Below are 26,726 nucleotides of genomic sequence, written 5' to 3'. Positions count from 1 at the left end.
CAATGTTGCTAATTTTTTTGAAATCACGTCTGTAACTTCTTGTTTTGTTCAGGGACGTGTGACTGCGTTCAGGCCCCCCAGTTGTTGCTCTTGATGCTTTCGCGGGGCCAAACAAAAATGGACATTTCTGGGGGAGAACAGAGTTCCACTTCATGAATAAGTAAGCATCTGTTGAACACACAAACAGAAATGTAAAAATGTTGATTGTTATTTGGATATTTGGACACAGTGTTGGATGGTCGATAGGAACTAACGGCCGATTCGTGAGGACCGGACAAAGCGAGAATAAATCGGAAAGCAATAATGGCCGGTCGAGCGCTTTGTCATTGGCTTTCTGAAAACACGGAGAAAATGATGGGTTGTCAGGAAGAGGCGGCGCCGTGTTCTTTCTTGCTATTTGCCACCAGCGTCCGCATGAGAAAATAAAACAAAGCGACGACCCAGTCGTGTGCGACAATGCTGATTTCCAAATTAACTTGTCATGGGTGATTTCCCGGCAGGTTGCGACTTGTTGACTGCGTTAGGATTCGGCCCTGCAAAGTCATCTAATATCTCACACGGGTACATCGTAGAAGACATACATGATATTGCGATGCGCGTCATTTTAATTATACGCCCGTCACGGCACAAATCAAAATATTTTGCCCTAAGAGTCTGTTAAAACCGCTGCAGGTTAGTTACAATGTGCATTCTGGGGATCAATGATTTGTCTTTTTTTTTAATTGTTATTTCTCTTGTAGATGTTATTATTGCGATTTATTTCATTACATATTCAGCACAAGAGGTTCTCCTCATATTTGCCATCAACTTAAATCCTTAAACTATTTACGTGGGAATCCGCATTCATGGATAAAAATGCCTCTGTCGCCCTCTGCTGGACATACGCTGAAACCATTAAAATGGCCATTGGTTTGTGTAATTGTGAACTGTGAGTTTTTTTAAATAACCACTCACTCGTGTCACATGACGTTTTTAAGAGCGTTCGTCTTTTTCATGATCAACTACAATTCAAAAGAAAGGCATGTTCTTGAATTACCCGATCCATCGTTTTATTTTGAAATCCTGCTTTGTTTTGGAGGCAGCCAATGAACTCCTTGTCATGTGGCATCAAACTTGATGGCGTCCTACCCCCAGTTCAGAGTTTCCAAGAGCAGAACAAGGAGCGGATCAATGCGAAAAGGTGCTTGTCCGCAATGAAGCTGCGCTAAAAAGGTGCTCCCAAGTGTCCCAAGCGAGGCGACGTCACCCCGAGGAATTTGTTTATTTTCCAAACTGGTAAGTTTATTCATGGTTTCTTGCCCTCTTTTTTTCGTTAAGTATGTGCTCGTATCACAATAGACAATTGCGGTTGCCCCTTCCCCTATTTAATCCAGACAGTATTCAATAAATATTCAAAAATAAGCATTATTTTTTTTTAAATGAACAAGTTAATTAATGTACATGTTTTTAACCTTTCCATGAATCATGTTTATTTATTTTTTTATATTTAAAAACACTGAAAACAGTGACTTTAAACATTTCTGTGCAGTTTAATGTAAGGTAAGATGTAAAAAAACAACTTGTGCTGACTGTTTACAATGTTTAATATGCCCGCAACGGTGATGCTCGGCTTCCAGGATGCAAACTAAATACGAGACATCGAAAGTGTAGCTCATTGTTGGACTTTTGTGTGACTACAAATCCGACGAGTGTTTCAAAAGTTAGCATATCCAAATGGGAAAAAGAGTTTTGTGACATTTGAGGGGGCGATGATGATGATGTGTGACTTTTTGGGTGTTGTTCTCTGTTTCTGGGTCAACTGTGGTCACGTGTGTTGTGATGCTATTTAACATGAGGTTAACTTGTGTCTTGTTTTGACTCTCCCGGAAACCCTTTCAGCCAGAAGACGAGTCGTGTTCTTCGGCCTTTGCTCGTGGAGAAAGCCACAACATTAGATGGATAAAAGTAAAAGTGGACAGGATTTTTTTCAAGACTAAGTAGAGTGGACTAAGTTTCTCTTCTTAGAACTCCTGACGCTTGTTGAGTTGTATACAAGTTTTCTCTTCAATGAGTTTAGAATCTTCATTTGATTTAAAATGGTTACCATCCTATTATCGTCTTTTTTTTGTGCCATGATGACTTTTTCCACGTTTGGAATAGGAAGAGGGTTTCTCTCCCCAATGCAACAGGAAACGCTTCCTGTCGGGTCCAAGCCAGGGGTCTTCCTGGGGGGGGGTCTCTTCAATGCCTTTTATGGTTCCATCCCGATGAGGCTGGAGCATTTCAACCATCTAGCGAGTCGTGACGGCCGCGGCGGCGCCGAGGACGGGAAGCTACTGCGCTTGGTTCCTGATTGCTGGCGGTTTTTCTTGGCTCACTTTGCCCTCAATCCGCCCTCACATGTGGAAAAACTCAAATGGCGTGAGATCAGTGTGTCTCGAGCTCGGGAAACAAAGTGCGTCCTTTCTGTCCAGCAATGTGACATCGTTACCGGGAGGAGGCTTGACCTCAAGTCCACTGAAGCTTGGAGTGTCAACAAAAGACCACGTGACGTTCACGAGTTCACTTACAGCTCAGTTGACTGACGACCATTTTTTTTTTTATCCACCAGAGAAATTCAATATTCCAAAGTGGAGCCCTTGGTAGTTTTGACAAAAGACAAATCAGCTGTCTCGGAAGGTCCCAAAGTAAGCGGGGATGTCGGTGCCAGACACTCTAGGGAGTTTGGGCGCGTGAACCTGCTCAGGAATGTGCGGGAGGGTGGCTGGAGATGGCTCACTGCGTATCGTCAACCCGTACGCGACCTCTTTCGAGAAATGTTTATCTCAGTACGATCGCCAATCTGACGTATGATCGCGTGGCAAATGTCAACGCAAGCGAGCCAAAATGGAGAAGCGTATATCAGCGTTGAGCATGTTTGTGCGGGTCAAGAAGAAAAAAAGCTACATTTTGTTTTATTTCCTTAACTCATTCACTGTCATTCCCGAATTGATTCCGGAATTGAAAATATGACATATAGCCCCATTCCCGAGTTTGCTCGGCTTTTTGTTTTTCTTCCTGGGGCGCCGATAATGCGCTGGCAGAGACCTCTAGCAATGTTTTTCCCTTCCACAAGGGGGCATCATTTCCCCCTTTTCTATATGTGTGCATTGTTAAAGCGCTATATTAATCAATATGTATATATTGCATTGTACAGATGCTCCCTGACTTACGAACGAGATATGTTCGGAACAGCCCGGATAAATACAGAGGGTTGTGTCAGGAAGGGCATCCGACGTAAAAGCTTGGCCAAAACAAACATGCGTATCATACCTCTGAAGATGGAGGTTACTGATTCGCTGTGGCGACCCCTTGAAGGGAAAAGCCCAAAGGAAAAGAAGAGAAGTCGTTCGTAAGGTGAATTCGTTCGTAAGTTGAGATTCAGTGCTACATTTTGTATGGAATGAATGTTTATGGCTTATATAAGTATGTTTAACGTTTATATAAATATTTTTAAGGCTTGTATAAGTAACCTGTATTGGTTTGCACTGAAAAAAAAACAAACATTTAATCAAATATATTATCTATAAAGATATGTACATGTACAACTGGGGAGAATACTACATATCTTACGGCAAAAAAGTTCATATACAGTAAAGTCTCGTTATATCGATATCGGATATATCGATAGTCCCGGTTATATCGATACTATTTCTATGCACACACGGAGAAAATTAAATGCAAACAGGGTCGGATATATCGATAGTCCTGGTTATATCGATATTTTTTCGGACTCCCTTGAATATCGATATAACGAGACTTTACTGTATATGTACCGTTGTTCGTAACGCCAATGTTTGTGAGTAGGGGTGCGTCTTTCTTTTGGACAGCCACCCTCATTTCATGCTCATATAACTCAAGATCCGCATAACTTAGGAATTAACTATTTTTCCTGATGAGAAGAGAGTGTTAGATTTCTTGCGCTGCGTTGAATCTTTGTGTAGTCCGAAAACTCAATATTCTGTGGGTCCTGGAATTCGAGTGAGTATGACAAAAACCCTGGCACTGGAATGCACACATTTTTTGCACATGTCTGGCAGTGAATGAGGGAATAGTTGTCACATCAAGATGAAAGCTGTCCACTGTTTTATACATTTTCCATCCACATTTGAACAATGCCATATTTGCCAATAAGTAATCTGTATTATATATATATATTTTTTTAAACAGACGTGGCAACTGATCTCTGCCAAAAGATGCCACGTTCCACACATCGTTTCCATTCATGCGAATCGTCTCTCAGTTTCAACTCTTGGCCCAGCGAGAGGAAAAATATTTGGATTTTTTTAGCGGAGGATAACCATTATTTTTCTCCCATGTGTGTGTGTGTGTGTGTGTGTGTGTGCTCGGATTTTCAAGCGATCAACTGACCTAATAGAGCTTGCCCGACCCCCCACTGTGTTGCGGTGCTTTCCCTCATCCTGTGGAAATAGTTGCACAGAAACAAAATGTGTCCCAAGCAAATATTCTTACAAGTGGAAAAGCAGTTTTTTTTTTGCGACAGGCTTCTCGTCTTGTGTGTTGTGTCGAGGTAATGACGCAGGAAATGAGGTAAAACTTGCGCTGCCCCACCTTCCCTCAAAACAAACAAGGGGAGCCATTGTTCTTGCCTAAGTTCTGCTCGAATCTGTTATGGGCAAAATGGTGAACGCTAAACGTCACAAACAGGGACACGTCCCACGCCTGCATGCCCCCGACCATTATTTCATCAGCAAACTTTTTGCTCTGGAGCAGTGGGAGCCATGTGATTGGTCGGTGTGGACTAACCAATCACATGAAGGCGCACGGTCACAAGCAACTTCCTGCTGCTCGATATTTATTGTCGTAATAATAATAATACATTTCATTTATAAGCGCCTTTCAAAGCTCTCAAGGACACTTTACAGTCACAGAATATTTTTTGCTGCGGGTGAGCAGCGGCAGCCACACGCGCCAGCGTTCATTCAACCTGGAAGTAACATAAAGGATGTTTATACTTCTGTTTTTAATCATCTGACTACAAAAAAAATCAATAATGTCAACAATGTACAATGAACATCAGTAGTCAATTCTTCAAAACATTTTCTTTCTTCTTGTTTGCCAGAAAATGATGTCTGACGCCAGTGAGATGTTGGCGGCCGCATTGGAGCAAATGGATGGGATCATCGCAGGTAGGAATTGGGGAGGGGGTGCACATCTGGAAAGCATTACGCTGCATGCTGGGAATGCATGGCTCTCCTTACTCCCGACCCCTTCATTCCACTCCTACCTGCTATGTAATATGAGACCCTCTGAATGTGGGCTTTGGAGTCACGTTCCGACTACTGGACTCCTTCCTTACTGCAAAAAAAATGGGGGAAAAAAAGTGTTTCCATTGTTCCGCGGCGTGACGCATGCTAATGATTATTCAAGCTTGAGCTCTTATGAGTGTAGGCTATGCTCTTTTTTTTCCGCTGAGCTTTCCAATGGGAAGGGGGATCACATGACAAATGACACCCCTTCCGCCCCCCCCCCCCAACCACAGCTGTCCCAATAAAATGCACGGTCACGGTTGTTTTCAGGTGAATGGAAAAGCACGAATACAGACGCTCCCCAATTTAGGAATAACGGTACATATAAACATTTCAATTTTGCAGGTACAGTATGTTGAAAAATGTTCAGATCGTTAGATTTTGTAGCTATGAAGACCTGCAGATATATTTTGTTGTACTACGGTATGTGTGAATTTATTTGACCACTGTTTGAGCGTCTGTTTTATACTTCTCTTTTTGACTTAAAGGACAACCGACGTCACTTTTTTGTTTCTTAACTGACATCAGATAAACGTTTTATAGCATCTTAAATACCCAAAACACGCAGTATGATATTTTTATTCAAATGCAAAACGCCAATAAAAAGTCAACTTAAAGTGTGCAAAAAATCTGCCAAAAAATGAGCTGCGAATTGAGCATTTTCAGAAAGTCCCGAGCCCAGTTCGTGACGTCACGCCAAGACGGCTTGCATTGCTGGAGAATCAAAACAATGGCTTCAGATTCGGAGAATATGCTTTCTTGTTACACATCCAGTTATGACTATGATTCAAATAGTTCTGAAGAGGAAAGCATACATGTTTGCAATCGATTAAAGAATTTATTCCGTGCCGGGAAAATGTCTCACCGAAAAAGAGGCACAAAATGGCGACCTCCTGTGGCCACCTCCGTTTCCACATGCTGATAAATTCCTTATATGGAGCTTGGACGCCCTCTTCTGGCGGCTTTTGGGTGCAACACGAGGTCCCCAGACCAAACAAGCGCAGCAAAATACATTGACGTGATGGAAGGACCGCTACAATGCGTCTTTTTTTTCGTACAGGGGCGTTCCTTTAGTGACGTCACGTACAGACTCGTCACCAACTCAAAAACAAGACTTCCTGAATATTGAGCGTGAGTCTTAAAACGTAAAATATAGCCAAATGCGGTGGAATCTTATTAAAATACGCTCAGTAGAAGTCATTTGAAGCCATTTTACAAATTGTGGACACAACTTGTCCGGAGACGTCGGTTGTCCTTTAAACATACATTCCATGCAAATTATAGCGCTGTAGCAACTTACAAACAAATTCACCTTACGAACGGCCGCCCGTAACGTATCTCGTTTGTAAGGTGGGGAGCGTCCATTTTGTTTATCATGTGACTTTTTTTTTTTTAATCTTCGCTTTGGTTAAATCTTTTATGAGCGCAAGCGTTGAGTGACTCTTTGTCGCGGCAGGCTCCAAAGCCATGGACTACTCCAACGGGCTGTTCGGCTGCCAGTCGCCCACATCGCCGTTGATGGGCGGTCCGCGCCCACTGCACCTGTTGGAGGACCTGCGGGCGGCTCTGGACCTCATGGACAATCAAGAGCGGGACAATCTACGCTGCCAGATTCCCGACTCCACCGCTGAGGGTCTGGTCGAGTGGCTGCGGGGACGAATGGTACACGTCACCGTCTTATCTGGACGCTATCCAGAGCAGGGTACAAACTTGTCTGCAGAGATGCTTTGCAGGCTCTGGAAGCCCCCCCCCCCACTCGCTTCGTTCAACTTCGTAATGTGACGTGCTGAGTGATTGATGGAGCTTCCAGACAAGAAAACATTTTTTTTCCACTGGCCAAACTGTTTTTCTTCTTTTCAAACGGTCGCCTCGTCAAAATGAAATCATTTATGGCCGACAGAAATGGGGAACTCGAGTTACATGACACTCAAAGAGACTGCAAGTTGTCAATTTTAGGACATTTTGCGGCACTTGGGACTTACTTTAAACCTACATTGACACTTGTAGCTCGCCAATGTTGACTCACTGCCGCCTCTGCTTGAAGAATCTTCTAGCAAACTATTTTTTTTCATCATTCTCTTGCAGACAAATGGCCACAGTTCAGAGACCGTCTACCAAGAGCGACTCGCCCGACTGGAGAGTGACAAAGAGTGTCTCATCCTTCAGGTTGGTCAGTCAAAATGTCTTCGATCTCTGCAGTGGTCAATTTAATTTGGTTAGTAAACCTACGGGCGGTTTAGGACAGTGGTTCTTTACCTGGGTTCGATCGAACCTTGGGGGTTCGGTGAGTCGGTCTCAGGGGTTCCGGTGGATCCTCCGCCCACAGAGGTCCACCCTTCAGTCTAGTCTGCAGTTAGTAGGCACAGTCATTGGAAGAAGGGTTCAGTGAATGAGCACATGAAACTGGTGGGGTTTGGTGCCTCCAACAAGATTAAGAACCCCTGGTTTCTGAGCTAGTTGTGAAATTTTGCAAAACTTCAGAGCCATCTCGAAGCGTTTGCTTGAGCGCCACGTTTTTGACGGTCTTTAGGTCAGCGTCCTAACAGACCAGGTGGAGGTGCAAGGGGAGAAGATCCGGGACCTGGATAAATGCCTGGAGCGTCACCGGGAGAAGCTCTGCGCCACCGAGGAGCTACTGCAAAAGGTTTCAACGAAACCTCCTGCGATCTCCGGTCTGGATCTCCTGCAATATGAATTCTCTTCCGAAGGAACTACTGAACCGCTCAGCGCTGGAGACCCAGAAGTTGGAACTGATGAAGGAGGTGTCAGAGCTGAAGATGAAGCTAAGCGCGGCGGAGAGGGAACAAAGGGATCATGATGCGGTAAGCCCCAATGGGAAATAGACGTAGCAAAACCCAAGTCTTAGTTTCACGTTGGGCAATGACCCAATGGATGCTACCAAGTCGCAGATGTTGACATGCGGCGGTCTGTTTACCCACTTTTTGCCCTTTTGTATTATCTCACACATTGTTTTGAGTGTGGCCGGGGTCCATCGGCCTGACGAGGTAAAAAAAGGAACCCTGGCTGCTGCCCCCTGGCGCACCTCCGACAGCTGTTTCCTGCCTAAACATCTTACATCAAGGCCACCTCCGGGAAAATTTACTCTTCTTCCTCTTCAGGTCTCGTACCAAGAAATAAGCCAGTTGCGTTTGCCCATGGCCGACATGGACAGTGAGCATCTGCAGTGTGACGGGAAAATCAAAGCTTGCAAAGTACGACTATTAAAAAAAAATATTGTTTAAATATATATTAAATATATATTCTACGAAAGAGGATTAGGGCCACTGAAGAAAAAAAAATAAGGTTGGCAACGTTCTGACTTTATTCTGACCTTAAAGTGAGAATTATGAATTCTGAGAATAAAGTCAAAATTCTCACTTTACAGTTAGAATTCTCTTTCGTGTCACAATTCTGAGAATTAACTCAGTCCTTTTTTTTGGTTTTCAGTGGCCCTAATCCTCTTCCGTAATATTCAAATATTTGTTTAATATTCAAATACAGTGATACCTCCGCTTACGAATTTAATTGGTTCCCAGAAAGTGTGTGTAAGGCGAAAAGTTGATCTTTCAAACATTTATTTCCCATAAGAAACCATTAAAATGAGAATAATCCGTTCCCAGGTCCTCATAAAACATAATTTTCTATTAAATAATCCTTAAAACTAAGCAAAATATACCTTATTTTATGTATAATAAATGTGCTATTGCATTGTAATTAAATAAATAAACTGGACTGTATAATAAAGTCGTTTTATTGACATGTGTGAAGGTCGTTGTCAATAGAGGACGAACTTCCAGGTTGCTTCTTGATGATATCCGAGTGAAGTTGCTATGCTTTCTCTGCGAAAATACCCTCACTCACACTGTCCCCTGGTAGCCGCTGTTCATTAATCCAAATCAACAGACGTTTTTCTTTCTGTCCTCTTCAGCTTAACAGTAGCCTGTGGTGGGGTCTTTTTTGGTCCCATAATAGCAAACGTATCCTCGATATGAAACCACGTCCGCACTCAAAGAAAGGGGGTGACAAAAACAAGTCCGCCAGCCACCGTGGCTGTGTGGTTTGTAAGCTGAGGTATCACTCCATTGATTAAATAAATATTTGTCAATATTAAATATTTTTTAAATTTTTTAAATTTTAAATACAGTAAATTCTCGTTATATCGATATGGGTTATATGGATAGTACTGCTTATTACGATACTATTTCTATGAACGCAAGGAGAAAATGTACATGCCGCAGGATCGGATATATCGATAGTCCGGTTATATCGATATTTTTTCCGACTCCCGAGAATATCGATATAACGAGACTTTACTGTATATGAAAGCGGACCGAGATATTTAACATATTAAATATATTTAACATATTAAATATTTAAATATCCTTCTCCAGTCCTTCCACCTGCCTTCCCTAATCCTCTTACCACCTGACTGACAGCTTTTTATCTTTGTCTATCTTCCAATCTAAACTTCTCATGTGCTACTAATGTTGCGTCAAGCCTTCAGAGAAGGCCACAGGCACTGAGCATAAGGTTTGAGCTCCTTATCTTCTTCGTCTTCTTACGGCATTCTTAACCCGCCACTTCCTCCTCATCACTTTCCTTCACTGCCGATGTAAGTGCTTCTCCAACCCCGCCACCAGTCGCCGTCACACCCTAACGCCCGCGTACATGCTCTGAGCGATTCTGATTCCATGTCGCGTAGGAAGAGCTGCAGTTGCTACAGCGGGAGTTGGATGAGCGAGAGGTGGAACTGACCAGGTTGAAGGACGGGAGTAGACCGAGGCCAACGGCGGGGCGAGACAGAGGTCAGACCATCTCACTTTCAAATAAATTCCAATTCTCTGTCTATTATACACAAAACCTTGGCTTGAGGAGCCCGCTGTGAGAAGAAATGAGCGTCAGTGCATGTATGTGGAACTGTCGCGGCTTGGAATTGAAGCGGATTTACGTCGGGTAGGAGGTGTGAGACAATCTATTTTTTTTACAATGGATGCTACATCTTCGTGTTTGCTTTCAACATTTAGCTTGTAGCAGCGTGAACATTCCACCATGACGTATCTGATCCACTGGTGAAAAGGACGCTTTGATCCTCTCCTCTTTCATTTAGAACTGCTTCATGCAACAAAGAGGGTGCAGAAAGTGCTTAAGATTGAAGACTGTGTCTTTTGTGTTGTGCCATATTATTTGTCATTTAATTGTGTTGTTGTTTTGACTTCAAGATGGCGCCGCAAGAGTGGCTGCCTTTACAGCACCTCCTGTTTTTTTTGTTTTTCTACTTCTTCTTTTTCTTTCCTCTTACTTTCATCACTTTGCTGCTGTGAAATGTAAATTTCTAGACTGTGAGACTAATAAAGGCTAATTCAATCCAACGCAAGGTTAAAATGAATAAGCTGAATGGTCATCTAAGAAATAAATGAGAGTACATAAGCAGCAGAAGGGTGGATAAAGAGTAATAAGAGGAGATTTTGCACAGATCCCATCTCTCTTGCCAATGAAAAGCAAGCAAATCCCCTCAAGGTCATTCGAAGGCTACGAGACTTCCTCTTTTCTTATTTATCCTCAACACATGGTTCCACTTACAGTACGAGAGGAATTTGACACAATCTTTTGCAGTGGTTCATCTCTTCAAGGTGTCTTTGGGCGAGTGGGAATATTTGCATAGAGCTTCCACTGTGTTGACTATTCAAACAAACGTGAAATAGTAGTCGGGCTCATCTCGCCCTGTGGTTGCGCTCACGCGTTTGGATTGCCTCCCCTCCGCAGATGCTGAAATGTCCGAGATGAAGACGCTGTTGGACTCGCTTGTGACGGCCAATGATGAGAAGGTCCGCCTTGATTAAACAACAAAAACGAAATCACACTTCCTGAACGTCATAACTATTTATGTGTCTCCAGGAGCGGAGGATCAAAGAGTTGGAAAGCGTACAGATTCTGGAGAAAATCAAAGGTAGGAAGCACTTAATGCACCGTGGACAACAATATAAAAACGCGCCTCTTCAGCAAAATTCTACAAAATTGACATAATAAAATCTTGAGTGAAAATGTCAGAGTAAAAAAAACGCACTAGAATGGAACCATCTAGCAAATTTTAACCTATTCATTGCCAGACCATGTGCAAAAATGTGTCTTCTCCAGTGCCAGGGTTTTTGCCATTTTCACTCAAATTGCAGGACCCACAGAATATTGACTTTTAGGACGACATAAATATCCAGAAACAGAAACATTAGTCTCTCTTCTTTCATCAGAAAAAAAGAGTTAATTCCTAAGTTATATGGGTCTGGAGTTATCTAAGCTTGAAATGGAAGAGGCTATACAAAAGGCAAATGCCTCCCCCTCGTGGGATGGAAAAACATTGCCAGAGGTCTGACCAACGCTTTGTCAACCTCCCGCAAGGAGAAGAAACAAATTCGGGAATGGCGCTCCACGTCATATTTTCAATTCCCGAATAAATTCAGGAATGGCAGTGAATGAGTTAATGTCGTTTTTTGCAAGAGCAAGTGAAAGCTACATCCAGTCACTTGTCCCGATATTTAATGCAAAACAGATTCTTTTCTTACAGACGGTGTATTTTAGGTGTTCAATTACAGTAAAGTCTCGTTATATCGATATCGGATATATCGATAGTCCCGGTTATATCGATACTATTTCTATGCATGCACGGAGAAAATTACATGCAAACAGTGTCGGATATATCGATAGTCCCGGTTATATCGATATTTTTTCGGATTCCCTTGAATATCGATATAACGAGACTTTATTGTACCTCCAATACAACTACTTGTCCCGATACTTTTGTGCGACATTCCCTCAGAGAAGCCGAATGAAGACGACGACGACGACCCCGACATCGTCGCGGATCGCTCACTTCCTTCCGTCGCCGAGGTCAGGCTGAAGGCGGAGGAGGGCGAAACGGGAAGGATCTCGGCGGAGGTAAACACAAAAACGGCCATTGGCGCACTTCCTCCGTGACTAAGTTAACCATCCAGATGAAGCGTGTCCCGCCTTCGCGCCGTAACGTCCAGATTTACAATCCTGATTTTTCTTCCACGCCCTCGCCGCAGTCCCGTCCAAGCGTCTCCGTGCTGGGTAAAATGAAGGAAGCGGACCGAGAGCCACCGCTTTGGGTATCCAACAGGTATGATGTGCACTACTTGCCTTCCCGCTGAAAAGTCAATTGGCAATATTCTGAACGTGTCCTCTTTTGGATTTATTTGTGTGATCCATATTTCAGTCCCTGGTCATAATGGTTAATGGTTACGCTTATTGTATATTTTAATCATAATAATCATAATAATCTTTCGGCTTTTCCCGTCGAGGGGTCGCCACAGCGAATCAGTAACCTCCATCTTCAGAGGTATGATGCGCATAATAATACTAATAATAATAATACATTTAATTTATAAGTGGCTTTCAAAACTCTCAAGGACATTTTACACAGGTTACGTTATTCTGCGAGTGAGCTTTTTGGTTGAAATGCACTCAATACGGACTCGACGGTTTCCAGCCGTCATCAATTCTGCTTTTATTCTATTTCTGCAATTTTCTCATAATGGCTCACGATGAGTATGTAAGGATCGAACCTATCTCAGAGTGAGTACTGCATTTTCCGGTGTATAAGGTGCACCGTAGTATAAGCCCCCCCCCCCCCCCGATAAATGGCGGATTTTCAAACCTTTCCCATATATAAGATGCACCGGCGTATAAGGCGCACCCCGAATGAATGGTGTATTTTCAAACTTTTCCCATATATAAGACGCACCGGAGTACAGTGATCCCTCGCTACTTCGCAGTTCACAGCATCGCAGATTTTTTTTTGTTTTTTTCAGGGGAAAAAAACGTTTATTTTATTGTTTTTTTTTTTTTTATTAATGACATGCAAATGCAAACAAAGCAGAATAAAATCAAACACACTGGCTTTGAGCAGATTGCTCCATGAGCTCTTCTCTATTCTCCAAAACAAAAGAAATACAAAAAAAAAGAGTGCCAACAACTACCGATAACAATGTTCTTCTCTCGGAGAAAGACTCCTTCAGTAGAAAAAGATTTTACAGCGCAGCGGAGTAAGGACGAATAGGCGCCAGCAGCAAAATATTGTTTTACAACACCATTCTTTAAACTATTAAAAAAAAATAGGTTTTATTTTTTGTTTCATTCTGCAGTATGTATAGTTTTACATGGTTAAAAAAAAAAAGCTGACTACATTGTACTTCGCGGAGTTCACCTATCGCGGGCTATTTTTGGAACGTATCTCTCGCGATAAACGAGGGTTCACTGTATAAGACACACTCCTAATGAATGGTGTATTTTCAAGCTGTTCATATATATAAGGTGCACCGGAGTATAAGACACACCCCCAACGAATTGTTTATTTTCAAACATATACAGTAAAGTCTCGATATATCGATATTCTCGGGAGTCCGAAAAAATATCGATATAACCGGGACTATCGATATATCCGACCCTGCGCGCATGTAATTTTCTCCTTGCGTTCATAGAAATAGTATCGTAATAAGCAGTACTATCGATATAACCAGACTTTACTGTATAAGGTGCACCGGACTATAAGGCACACCTTCAATGACTAAAATAAAAGTTTTCCAAGTATAATATACAAATGAATAAAAGTTTTCCAAATATAAGGCACACCTCATTTTAAGCCACTACAGCAGAGGCTGGGATTACGCACTACTTCTTCTACAGGGGGGGGGGGGGGGGGGGGGTAAATGGAGTCTTGTGACTGCTGACAGGTCTTGCGAGACGTGTTATGGCTCAATATGACTTCACATATAAGGCGCAGGGTGATCTTTCAAAGAAAATGCAGGCTTTTGGGTGCACCTTGTACATCGGAAAATATATATATCTAAGTATAAATATATGTATCTAAGTGCTCGTGAATGTGATTTCAGATCTGCAGCGATGTCTCCAAGCAACGGCAATGAGCAGGTGAGGTCCCCCCCGTGACATTGTGAAGCCCTCGCCGCTTCCCGGCGCACGTCATGACTTATTGCTCTGCGCGCCGTGACTTCCCCTTTTCTAGGCAAAGGGCAAATGTCAAACATTGGGCCGCGAAGACACTTTTGGCGCCAAGAGGCTCCGGGCTTCCTTTGGTCGAGGACTCCTCAAAATGCGGGGAGGCAAACGTGCCGGCAGCATACCAAATCTTGGTTAGGTTTTCTTTTTTGTTTTTTTTTTTTTTGGCACTCCGGGTTAGGATTTGACGCCATTTCTGCTTCAAATGCTCGTTGCAGCCGAGAGTGAGCGCAAAGCGCCGGAACACTCGCCGCCTGAAAGCAAAAAAAAGTCCAAAGGCTTGATGAAGTTCTTGGGCAGGTAAGTCGCCGGTCGGCTCACTGACCACCTGCTTGCTACCTGACCCTTCAAGTGCGTGACGCTTTTCCCCCCAGATTAAAAAGGACCCACTCCGCGTCCCTGAACCCGGACGACGAAGCCCAGTTCCGGCGCGGGGGCGTCCGGGCCACGGCGGGACCGCGCTTGTGCCGGTCGGGATCTCCCGCGGACGCCGCCGACGTTCCCTTCTCGCGCTGGACCCCGGAGGATGTGTGCCGGTGGCTCCGCGAACAAGGCCTGGGCTCGTACGCCGAACCGGCCCGCACTTGGGTCCAGTCGGGGGAGAGCCTGCTGCAGGCGTCTCAGCACCGCCTGGAGAAGGTACGCCGACTGGATGTGATCAGTCCGACCTCGCCGGTGTTTGGACAAATTGCCGTCTGACCTGCTTGCCCACCTTGGGGTCGCCTCCATCTTTTGGCAGGAACTGGGTATGAAGCATCCTCTGCACAGGAAGAAGCTCCAGCTGGCCCTTCAAGCTCTCCGCTCGCCCGATGACCTCCTCAAAGGAAAATTGGACCACAACTGGGTGACACGTGAGTTGGTCTTCCCGAATTCGGCCATTCGGTGATGATGATAATAATAATAATAAGAATAATAATAATAATCCATTTAATTTCTAAGCGCCTTTCAAAACTCTCAAGGTGACTTGACAGTCACAGGATAAGATGCTTTGCCCTCGTCCGCGTCTTGCAGGCTGGCTGGACGACGTGGGCCTGCCACAGTACAAGAGTCACTTTGACGAAGCCAGAGTGGACGCCTGCATGCTTCACTACATGACCGTGGTCGGTACACTTGCTCACGCCGTTTTATTTATGACGCCTTCATACGTTTGGAAGTCTGACAACATGTACGCAAATGTTGTTTCAGGAGGATCTCCTGTCCCTCAAGGTCGGTAGCGTGCTGCACCACCTCAGCATCAAGCGAGCCGTGCAAGTCCTGCGCCTCAACTCCTTCCGGGCCGACTGTCTGCACCGCCGGCCCGCCGACGAGGTAAAACGACCCGCCGCTCGCTAAGCGGCCAATCCGATGACGTCTCCCGCTATCCGCCTCCTCGGCAGAAGTGCACGCGACTGGCCGACGTGATCCAGTGGAGCAACCACCGGGTGATGGAGTGGCTGCGCTCCGTGGATTTGGCCGAGTATGCGCCCAACCTGCGAGGCAGCGGCGTGCACGGGGGTCTCTTGGTAAGTAGGTGGCCGAGGGGGTCTCGGCCTCAATGTCTGTCTATTTTTTAGTTGTTTTATTATGGTATATATGGTGATACCTCCGCATACGAACGCTTCAGCTCATGAACTTTTCGCCTCACGAACATTAAATTCACAAACTAGTTTTCGGCGGACGAATCAAACCACACTGCGCCACGGTGGCTGGCGGACTAGTTTTCGTCACCCCTTTTCTTTGAGTGCAAATGTGGTTTGTTATCGAGTGGAGTACTTTTGCTCTTATGGGACCCCCCACAGGCTAGTGTTAAGCCGAAGAAGACAAAAGAAAAATACGCTCGAGCAGAAGGAGATCATCGAAAAACACGATCAAGGTGTGCGTTTGTGTGACTTAGCGTCCCAGTACCAGTATGCTAAGTCGGCCATTGCTACGTGTGGCTAAGGGTGTTTCTGTGTTGTCTAAGCAACGGTTTCAGGCAATAGAAGAGGTTGAAAAACTTCTGTTGATTTGGATTAATGAAAAGCAGCTAGCAGGGGACAGTGTGAGTGAGGGTATTATCGCCGAGAAAGCACGGCAACTTCACTCGGATATCATCAAGAGGCAACTACATCAACGACCATCACGAAGCTCGTCAATGGATGCTACAGCTGCGTGTTTGCTTTCAACATTTAGCTTGTAGTAGAGGTGCACATTCCACCATGACGTCTCTGATCCACTGCTGAAAAGGATGATTTGATCTTCTCCTCCTTCCTTTAGAACTGCTTCATGTCACAAAGAGGATACAGAAAGTGCTGAAGAATGAATAACTGTCTTTGTGTTGTCATATTATTTGTTATTTTGGGTTTTTTTGTGTTGTTTTTTTTACTTTGTTACTTCCGGGTTGAGTGAACAGCTGCCGCTGCTCACCCACAGAAAAAATATCCTGTGACTGTTAAGTGTCCTAGAGAGTTTTGAAAGGCACTTATAAATGAAATGTATTATCATTATTGGATTGGATTGGATATGCCTTTATTAGTCTCACAGTGGAGAAATTTACATTTCACAGCAGCAAAGTGATGAAAGGAATGAGAGTAGAAAAACAAAATACATTACATTACATTATTATTATTATTATTACAGTAAAGTCTCGTTATATCGATATCGGATATATCGATAGTCCCGGTTATATCGATACTATTTCTATGCACGCACGGAGAAAATTACATGCAAACAGGGTCGGATATATCGATAGTCCCGGTTATATCGATATTTTTTCGGACTCCCTTGAATATCGATATAACGAGACTTTACTGTATTATTATTATTATTATTATAAAGGTCAATAAAATGACTTTATTATACCGTACAGTCTATTGCCTTCATTACAATACAATAGCACATTTATTATACATAAAATAAGGTATATTTTGTGTAGTTTTAAGGCTTATTTAGTAGAAAATTATGTTTTATGGGGACCTGAGAACGGATTATTCTCATTTTAATGGTTTCTTATGGGAATTAAATGTTCGGCAGATGAACTTTTCACCTTACACACACTTTCTGGGAACCAATTAAGTTTGTAAGCTGAGGTATCTATTTTTCTATTCCCAAGGTTCTGGAACCGCGCTTCACGGTGGATGCGTTGGCTCTGCTTCTCAACATCCCGCCGGGAAAAACGCTGCTACGGCGCCACCTGGCGACGCACTTCCACCTACTGGTCGGAGCAGATGCTCTGAGGCTAAAGCAGGAGTGCGTGGAAAACCCGGACTACGTCGTGCTCACCGCCGCCGCCAAGGTCAAAGTAAGATGCGGAAACGCCACCCCAGGAACGTTTCGAATACGTACATTTTATTTTACCGTGTGTTCATATTTGACAAAGGTGATTAAAAACAGGCAGAGGTGATGGAAATTTCTTCGAAAGACATCTTGGGGGTCATTTTAGGGATGTTGTAACAGCATTAAAGTTAATTTATGTTTATGCTTGTTTTTTTTTTTAGGTTTTTGTGCCATTTCAAACAAGCTTTGAAAGTTTTACATTCTTAATGCAAGTTGGGTAGGATTTCAAGACATGTCAAAGAGGACTTTGTCGACATCAAACAAAATTTATTGCATTGAACAGTCAAAAAACGCAGCTCCGGTGTGTGTTTATTTATATTTTTGTCATTTCAAGGCATTATGGGAACGTTTAACTCATTCACTGCCATTCACAAATTGATTCGAGAATTGAAAATATAACAGAAAGCGCCATTCCCAAATTTGGTTTTTTTTCACGCTTGGGTGCCGATAAAGCGCTGTAATAATAATAATACATTTCATTTCTCTCTCTCAAGGTCACTTTACAGTCACAGGATCAGTTCACATGCGCACGTTCAACTGGGAATAAGTCAAATAGATCAAGTTACCTAGCTAGCTAATAGATAACTAAAAGATAGCTAGCTAGTTAGACGGTTAATCGATAGCAAATAGCTAGCTAGGTAGCCAGCAACAGTGACCCCGTTCAACCGGGAATAACTCAAATAGATCAAGTTAGCTAGCGAGCTAATAGAAAACTAATATGCGTAGATAGCTAGCTAGCTAGTTAGACAGCTAATAGATAGCAATGTTTTTCCTTTCCACAAGGGGGCATCATTTCCTTTTTTTCCACATTAGCGCTTTGTTCGCAGCTTCAGCTGTTGTTAAAGCAGGATATAAACCAATGTTTGGTGTTGTATTTTGTACATCCGCCCTCATTTCAAGCTCACATAACTCCAGACCCATATAATTTAGGAAGTAACTCTTTTTATGAAATAAGAGCTTCTAAAGTTTTTTTTTTTATGCTTATGCTACATTGAATATTTACGTAGTCCTAAAACTTAATATTCTGTGGGTCCTGGAATTGGAGTGACAATGACAAAAACCCTGGCACTGGAGCGGACGCGTTTTTGCACAAGTCTGGCAGTGAATGAGTTAAAAGGTTTTTCATCCAACGTTTATTGAAGCGCCCTTTTCTTTTCCGCATCGGCCAGCCGAGACATCTGTCGTTCGGCAGCTTTGGATCGCTTCGCAAAAAACGTCACGATGACGGCAGCGAATATGTGTGCCCCATGGACGTGGACGGAGGGATTTGCCCAGAGCCGCAAGAGCACCCGGCGCAGCGAGAACAGGTGCGACCTTTCCTCTCCCGCCTGTCACTTCTGCGTGGCGCAATAACGTTGTTGTCTCCGGCCAGATGGGCGACGCCGAGGGCGCCGTGAGACAAATCGGAGCCTTTTGCGAAGGAATCAATCATCTGACGGTGAGTCAACCAACGCTTGTAAAGTGAATGCCTTCCCTTATTTTACCTTATTTTTTACCCTGCTCAGAATATGGCGGAGGATGACGACGTTTTCGGAGAGATCAACGCAAGCCCGTGAGAAGGCGACCAATCCCGTTAAGATGACACGAGACTCGACAAATGGCGCTGTCGAGTGTGATTTTGTGTGTGGCTGTGGCTGTGAGCCTCTTTGCTGTTACCTTGACAATATTTTTTGAGGGGACATGACTTCATCAGTGCTTCACTTTTTAGCATTAAACAGATTAAAGGTAGTTTTGTTGCGTCTTTTTGATCAAGAGACAATTTTGGGACAATTTAGAGTGTTCAATTAACCTCTCCGGTGCATGTTTTTATTTTTACAATGCGGGAGGAAACTGAGAAAACACATGAGGCAAACTCCACACACCGCACAGGTACCGGATTCAAACCCGCGACCTCTGTGGGTGTGATAATCAATCCACCATCATGCCACAACATTTTTTTTGAATTTTGAAAATGAATATTGAATGTTTTCATCAAGAACATGAATCTATAATAATAACCGGTTTTATTGTATTCATAAATATGACTAAGGTGAGTACATTTTTGTTCAAATATTTCGTTGATCAATTTGCAGCACAATAAAATAAATAAGAAAATATTTTGAGGTGGCGGGGGACGTATTTCAAAAGTGGCCCGAGGGGGAGTATCCTTCAGGCAGATAGATATCTCGTGTCCATTTTGTGCACTTTCCTCCATCCTTTTGTATCGTCAGTGCTTCTTTTTGCCTTTCTGTCAACTTAAATCGCAGTCCCGAAGGTAAACCTTTTCGCTCAGCGAGTCTCTTAAGTTGAACGTGTGATGAATGCACATGTGAATTGGTCCTCCCAAGTTGTTTCAATGTCACGTCAATGGCGTGAATGGTGTCGGCCCTGTTTTTATGTTCTTAAAAAAAAGAGACGAGCTAACCGTCTCTTTGAACCGAAATATTTCGTCATGGAGGAAGTAGTAAGTACTTTTAAACTGAGATATCCCCGAGCCATTCGAAAATCACTTCGTATGTAGTTTTCAAACCTTTTGGGAAGGCGTTTATCTCTCCACAAGGCCGTTGCTAATGCTAAAGCTAATTAAGTGGCACGAAGTCTCAAAACAATAACAACATGAAAGTCGATAAAAACACAAATGAAGGCGCTTATTCCTAAGTGCATATGTATGTGTGTGTATATACTGTATATGTATAAAAGCGTCTTTAAAAAATGGCAAATTTGATTCTGACCAAGTAAATGCTATGGTTGGCCGCCACTGCACTAAGGTTGGAACTGCGGTAAAATATACTACAAAATAAAACAATACCTAAAATATACTAAAATTGTCCAATAATATTGGTCCTAAAATAAACCATTTTCAAAGATGACATGTAAATGTGTTGAACTTAACCATTCAAATTGAAACTGTAACTGATCTGTGTCGTGATTTTATAGCGTACCACGAGGGGGAGCTACTCAATCACACTTTGAAAAACTACCATTGGAACTTATTTTAATGATAAATTGGCATATTTCAGTGAAAGAAATAAATTGTTTGAAAAGAAAAACTAATTGGAAAAGTAAAACGTTACACGAACAAGGTTTTATTATTTCAAGACAGTTGTAGTTTATACATGAAAGTCGCGTATAAACAATTTGAATAATACATGAAAAAAGATATTTTGCTCTAAAAACTTTCTACCATTAATTGTACATGATATCTGTACTAAATTTAAAACAATGATTTCAAATTTATGAGAGGGAGTCGTTGCTTTCCGTGTACTTTTCAAAATAATTTTTCAGGGATGAAGAGGACTCGGCCTCTGGAATGCGACTCTTCCCAAGATGTGCCCCTGCCGACGTTTATCGTCCTGGAGATCCCGGCGAGCGGCGCCTACCTCCTCCCCCACGAGTTGAACGTCTCCTGGACGATGGCACCCTACCGCCTCAGCGCTCACCTCACTCCCAAGTACCCCTGGAGCTGCCCGAGGTGGTTCGGCGCCAGCAACTCGTGCCTCCTGCTGACCGCTCCTCGGCCCATCCCTCCACCGCCCGGCATTGGACCCCCACTTCCTCATCTCTACCCTTTGGTTTACACCTGGAGTGACGACGAGGTGGATATCTGCGACAAATTCCTGTTGGGTATATGCCCTCTGGTGAACACGTGCAAGAGGCACCATACACCGCTGCCCTTCCACTGGCAGCTAAAAAGTGTCGAGTCGCAACGCTGGGTGGATGTCAAACCCGCCGCGCAGCTGCTTCTGGAGCGCATGTACTGCAACGTAGAGCGGGAGAAGATCACCCTCCGGGATGGGTGAGCCAGTTTTAGCCAGTCAAACATCTGTTGCTGATGACTTGAGCCAAGTAACAACTCTGATCGCCGTCATCCGGTCCCATTATTCCTCCGCAGGGATGCTGTCTTCACACTGGACCTGGAATGCATGGAGATTGACGACGCGCGGAAGTACTGTGGCGCCAGGCGACTGAGCAACTCCGGCAGTTGGTGCCTGAATCCGTACTTCCCTTCCAAATGGTGTGTCTACTGGTGGAGCAACCTCGGATGGGTGGAGTACAACAAGGTCAGAATCAGAAACACGCCTTAAGTGGAGTCGCTGGAAAAGGTGGTGGGCAGGGTGCGGAGGGTCCAGTCGGATTTTCCACGCTCTTGCAGTGTGCAAGTCCTTGAGAGTGGGGAGGGCGATGCCAATGTTTTTTTTTTTTTTTTTTGGACCACCTCAATTTTCTTTCATTTCCTTCTTCAGGAATGAGAAAAAAGGTGGAAACCGGCCACTCCTTTCCATCAAGTCATCAACGACCATCACAAAGGTCAATAAAACGACTTTATTATACTGTACAGTTTATTTCTTTAATTATAATACCATAGCACATTTATTATACATAAAATAAGGTATATATTGTGGAATTTAAAGGCTTAGGAAAGTAGAAATTATGTTTTATGGGGACCTGGGAATGGATTATTCCCATTTTAATGGTTTCTAATGGGAAATTAATGTTTGGGATACACACTTTTCGCCTTCCACACTGTCTAGCAACCAATTAAGTTCGTAAGCCAAGGTATCGCTGTACAAATTTCATTTTATTTGGTCATTTTGGTCTGAAAAAGTCAGAAATCCGCCAATCGTCAATGGATGCTACAGCTGCGTGTTTGCTTTCAACATTTAGCTTGTAGTCGACGTGCACATTCCACCATGACGTCTCTGATCCACTACTGAAAAGGACGCTTTGATCCTCTCTTTCATCTGGAACTGCTTCGTGTAACAGAGAGGGTACACAAAGTGCTTAAGAATGAATGACTCTCTGTCTTTGTGTTGTCATGTTACTTTTGACTTGAAGACGGCACCACGAGAGTGGCTGCCTTTCCAGCAGCTCCTGTATTTTGTTTTTCTACTTTCATTCCTTTCATAACTTTGTTGCTGTCACCACTGCGAGACTAATAAAGGCAAATCCAATCCAATCGGCGGAAAATTCTCATCCCTGCTTCTTAGGTGACATCATTCCTCCAACGTACACGCCTGGTAACCCCTTCGCCGTTCTGTTTGACCGAGATACAGGACGGTGTTGTTTCCAGGAGGTGTCCGCGCTGCTTTTGGGGAAGATGGCCACGAAGGAGGTGGACTGCACCTTCGTGTTGGGCTCCCAAGAGTACAGGGTGGACTTCCCCGACATGACGCAGACCAACGTCACCTCGGGTTTCTGTAGGGAGATCCGATGTAGACCAGCATACCGCCCGCCCGAGTCTCTCCACCCTCACCTCAAGTGCGTAACCCGTCCCCGTCAAGTTGACCATTTCCTCGTTCTCCACCATGGACATTGATCCCGAACGTCTCTCCGGACTTAGGACTTGGGTCCAGATGAATACCATCCAGTATCCTTACCACGCCAACTTCAACGTTGACCCTTTGGAGGACTTTCTCACTTGGTATCCCCCCGTTTGGTGTCTGGGCGTGGAGCAGAACTTCCAGCTGGTTGACGTTCCAAACGGCACGCAAGCCTTCCTGATGGTCCAAAAACTTTTCTACAATAGTTTGCCTGAGACCAAGGTGGATGTCGTCGTCATCCAGCAGGTTCAGAACTTCCTTCATTGGGACAATTACCAAAGGTATTGACCTTCTAGTCTTTGAGAACATCATGCCAATCTTCTTTTCCTTTCGGTTTTTCCCTTCGCCACTGCAAATCAGTGTCCTCCATCCGCATGTTTGTTTTGGCCAAGCTTTTACGTCGGATGCCCTTCCTGACACAACCCTCTGTATTTATCCGGGCTTTGGACCGGTACAAGAAGACTTATGTCCGTTTGTGGCTACACAACAAGCAACTCGCTCAGTAAAAAGCTCCCAAACACAAAATGGTCGTCGGCACAGCAACATTCAAAAAAAGCAAAAAATATACTCGCCATTTTATGACAATGCTCTGATCTTACAGTGAAATGCGCATCTCTTTCCCTACATTACATCACAAACAGAGCTTCAAAGTACTTTAAGATGCTTTATCTTCCAGTCACATAATAATAAAAAGAACATAAATAAACATACAAATACTAAATAAAATAGTACACAAATTGTGTGTTCTACATACTTGGCCAATAAAGATGATTCTGATTTTTATTCAGATTTTTAAAGCTGTTTTCTAGACTTGGAACAGATGATTTTTTTTTACATTGATCATAATGGAAAGTGTTGTTTCGGTTTTTGAACTAAGGAAGACCGGATAGGACGTTTATGGATGTTGTCAAAGAGGACATGAAGGTAGTTAGTGTGAGAGAAGAGGATGCACAAAACTGGCTTAGATGGAGGACATTGATTCGCTGTGGCGACCCTTGAAGGGAAAAGCCGAAAGGAAAAGAAGACATAAATAAAAAGTACATAAATATAAGTAAATAAATACATGAAAAAACAAATAAATAAAAAGTACATAAATCAATAAGTCAATAAATAAATAAACACCTAAATAAATAAATACACGAACAAATACAAAATAAATAAATAAAAAGTACATAAATATAAGTAAATAAATAAATACACAAATACATGAACAAATAATAAACAAACAAATACATAAAAAGTACTTAAGTAACTCGACAAATACATAAATAAAAACCACATAAACAAATGAGTACACAAACAAATACAAATTAGATAAATAAAAAGTACATAAATATAAGTCAATAAATAAATACACATAAATGCATGAACAAATACACAAACTAATAAATAAATAAAAAGTACATAAATAAATAGATCAATAAATAATAAAAATCACAGAAATAAACACACGAACAAATACAAAATAAATAAATAAATAAGTACAGAACTAAATAAATCAACAAATAAATAACTAAAAACCACATGCGTACATAAACCAATAAATGAATTCACCAACAAATCCAAAATAAATAAATAAAAAGTACACAAATATAAGTAAATAAATAAATACACATATAAATGCACAAACAAATACAAATGAAATAAATAAAAATGACATAGAGAAGTACATAAATATAAGTAAATAAATACATGTATAAATACATGGAACAAATACAAAACAAACAAATAAAAAGTACATGAATAAATAAATCAACAAATAAATAAATAAAAAGTACATAAATCAATAAATAAAAACCACATACAAAAATAAATAAATACACTAACAAATACAAAATAAATAAAAAGTACATAAATAAATCAACAAATAAATAACGAAAAACCACATGAATAAACAAATACATAAATAAAAAGTACATAAATATAAGTAAATACATAAATATACATATAAATACACGAACAAATACAAAACAAATAAATAAAAAGTACATAAATAAATAGCACATAAATATAAATTAATAAACAAACAAATATATGAACAAATCCAAAATAAATCAAAAGTACATACATGAAAAATAAAAAGTACCTAAATAGAAGTAAATAAATAAACAAATACACGTATAAATACATGAACAAATACAAAACAAATACCAAATAAATAAAAAGTACATAAATAAATCAATAAATAAATAAAAACCACATGAATAAACAAATACATAAATAAAAAGTACATAAATAGAAGTAAATACAGTAAAGTCTCGTTACATCGATATTCTCGGGAGTGGGAAAAAATATCGATATAACCGGACTATCGATATATCCCATCCTGCGGCATGTACATTTTCTCCTTGCGTTCATAGAAATAGTATCGTAATAAGCAGTACTATCCATATAACGAGACTTTACTGTACATAAATACACATATAAATACACGAACAAATACAAAACAAATAAATAAAAAGTACATAAATAAATAAATAGTACATAAATATAAATAAACAAACAAATAAATACATGAACAAATCCAAAATAAATAAAACGTACATAAATGAAAAACGAAAAAATAAAAAGTACCTAAATAGAAGTAAATAAATAAACAAATACACGTATAAATACATGAACAAATAAATAAAAAGTACATAAATAAATCAATAAATAAATAAAAACCACATGAATAAACACATACATAAATACAGACAAATATAAGTAAATAAATACATACATGTATAAAGACACCAACAAATACAAAATAAATAAATAATAAAGTACATAAACAAATAAATAAGGAAGTAAAGAAAGACAAAAGTGTCCTTAATTTTAATGACAAATATTCATAGATATTTCAAAACATCATGTCAATTCGGGATAAATATCGGATTGGCAAGTTTTTTTTTTTTTTTCCCCCCTCCCGCCGGTCATTCTAATTCGGCCATCTTTGCTCACCAACCGCAACTGTTTGTTTGTTTTTTTTTTTTTGCTAGGCACAAGGTGCACATGCAGAATAAGTACGCGGCTTCCAACGAGCCTTTGGAGCGTCACCTTTTCCACGGGACCAACCACGAGGCGGCCGAGTACATCTGTCGCAACAACTTTGACCCGCGCCTGGCAGGCACCAACGGCAAGCTCCTGGGTCACGGCTCCTACTTCGCCGCCTCGGCCGGCATGTCCCACAAATATACCACCGAGGCGCCGTCGGCGAAGCTGCGTCATATCTTCCTGGCCAAAGTCCTGTTGGGGAAAGTGACCCGGGGTCAGTCCGACTTCCGGCGTCCACCCTGGTGCGGCGCGGTCAACGATTTCTACGACGCCTGCGTGGACTGCGTGGCCAAGCCGGAAATTTTTGTGGTGTTCGACAGTTGCAAGTGTTACCCGTACTACCTGATCAAGTACAGAACCCTGGACGGCGTCGTCGACATCTGATGGGACGTCTAATCTCTGTGAGTGTTCCGTTCTCTTTAAGACTCAGTTGCTTCTCTTAAGATAAAGTTAGAAAATCATGGAGAAGACAAAAAAAAACAAAAACAACAACAACCACGTCGGTTGTTGATGTTTCAAGCAAGACCGTATTCGGCCTCTTTGAAACGTCGTTGCTTTGCACTTTAGTTCAAAACGATACCCTATTTTTCATAGCGTCTTGTTATGAAACGCTCAAAATCTTGTTCTGTTGTCAGCGTACCGTTATTAAAGAAGCTGTTAATTAAAATTATGTAACAATTTATCATCGTGACATTTGTTGGAATAATCTGTGCAATTTTGCAAGTGTGTCAACAAGGTAAAAGCTATTCACAGGGATGCATCTGGGCCATTTTGTCGA

At 42.1% G+C, this 26,726-nt stretch overlaps 2 protein-coding genes across 2 annotated transcripts; both read left to right on the top strand.

Annotated features, from left to right (window-relative positions):
- The first annotated feature begins 70 nt into the window (after positions 1-70).
- On the top strand, positions 71-19,340 carry LOC148881875 (liprin-beta-1-like). Its single transcript, XM_088989026.1, has 25 exons — positions 71-160; positions 1,079-1,275; positions 5,102-5,168; positions 6,745-6,950; positions 7,374-7,454; positions 7,819-7,932; positions 7,997-8,110; positions 8,408-8,500; positions 9,991-10,093; positions 11,052-11,113; positions 11,184-11,235; positions 12,100-12,218; positions 12,350-12,423; positions 14,195-14,231; positions 14,326-14,452; positions 14,537-14,618; positions 14,693-14,957; positions 15,058-15,169; positions 15,330-15,418; positions 15,504-15,626; positions 15,695-15,820; positions 17,389-17,577; positions 18,782-18,919; positions 18,985-19,050; positions 19,118-19,340. Exons 3-25 carry the CDS (start codon positions 5,105-5,107, stop codon positions 19,166-19,168), a joined length of 2,487 nt encoding a protein of 828 aa, XP_088845152.1. The 5' UTR covers positions 71-160; positions 1,079-1,275; positions 5,102-5,104; the 3' UTR covers positions 19,169-19,340.
- Positions 19,341-20,878: 1,538 nt separating this feature from the next.
- Positions 20,879-26,350, top strand: LOC148881874 (protein mono-ADP-ribosyltransferase TIPARP-like). Its single transcript, XM_088989330.1, has 5 exons — positions 20,879-21,387; positions 21,484-21,652; positions 22,663-22,850; positions 22,933-23,193; positions 25,894-26,350. The coding sequence occupies exons 1-5, from the start codon at positions 20,879-20,881 to the stop codon at positions 26,330-26,332; spliced, it is 1,566 nt and encodes a 521-aa protein (XP_088845456.1). The 3' UTR covers positions 26,333-26,350.
- The last annotated feature ends 376 nt before the right edge of the window (positions 26,351-26,726 follow it).

This window comes from Hippocampus bargibanti, linkage group LG22 (assembly GCF_051943395.1).
Source record: "Hippocampus bargibanti isolate YZ-2025 linkage group LG22, ASM5194339v1, whole genome shotgun sequence".
In the NCBI taxonomy this organism is placed as follows: Eukaryota; Metazoa; Chordata; class Actinopteri; order Syngnathiformes; family Syngnathidae; genus Hippocampus; species Hippocampus bargibanti.
The sequence above is the reverse complement of the archived record's forward strand: the minus strand, read 5'-3'. Positions and strand labels throughout refer to the sequence as shown.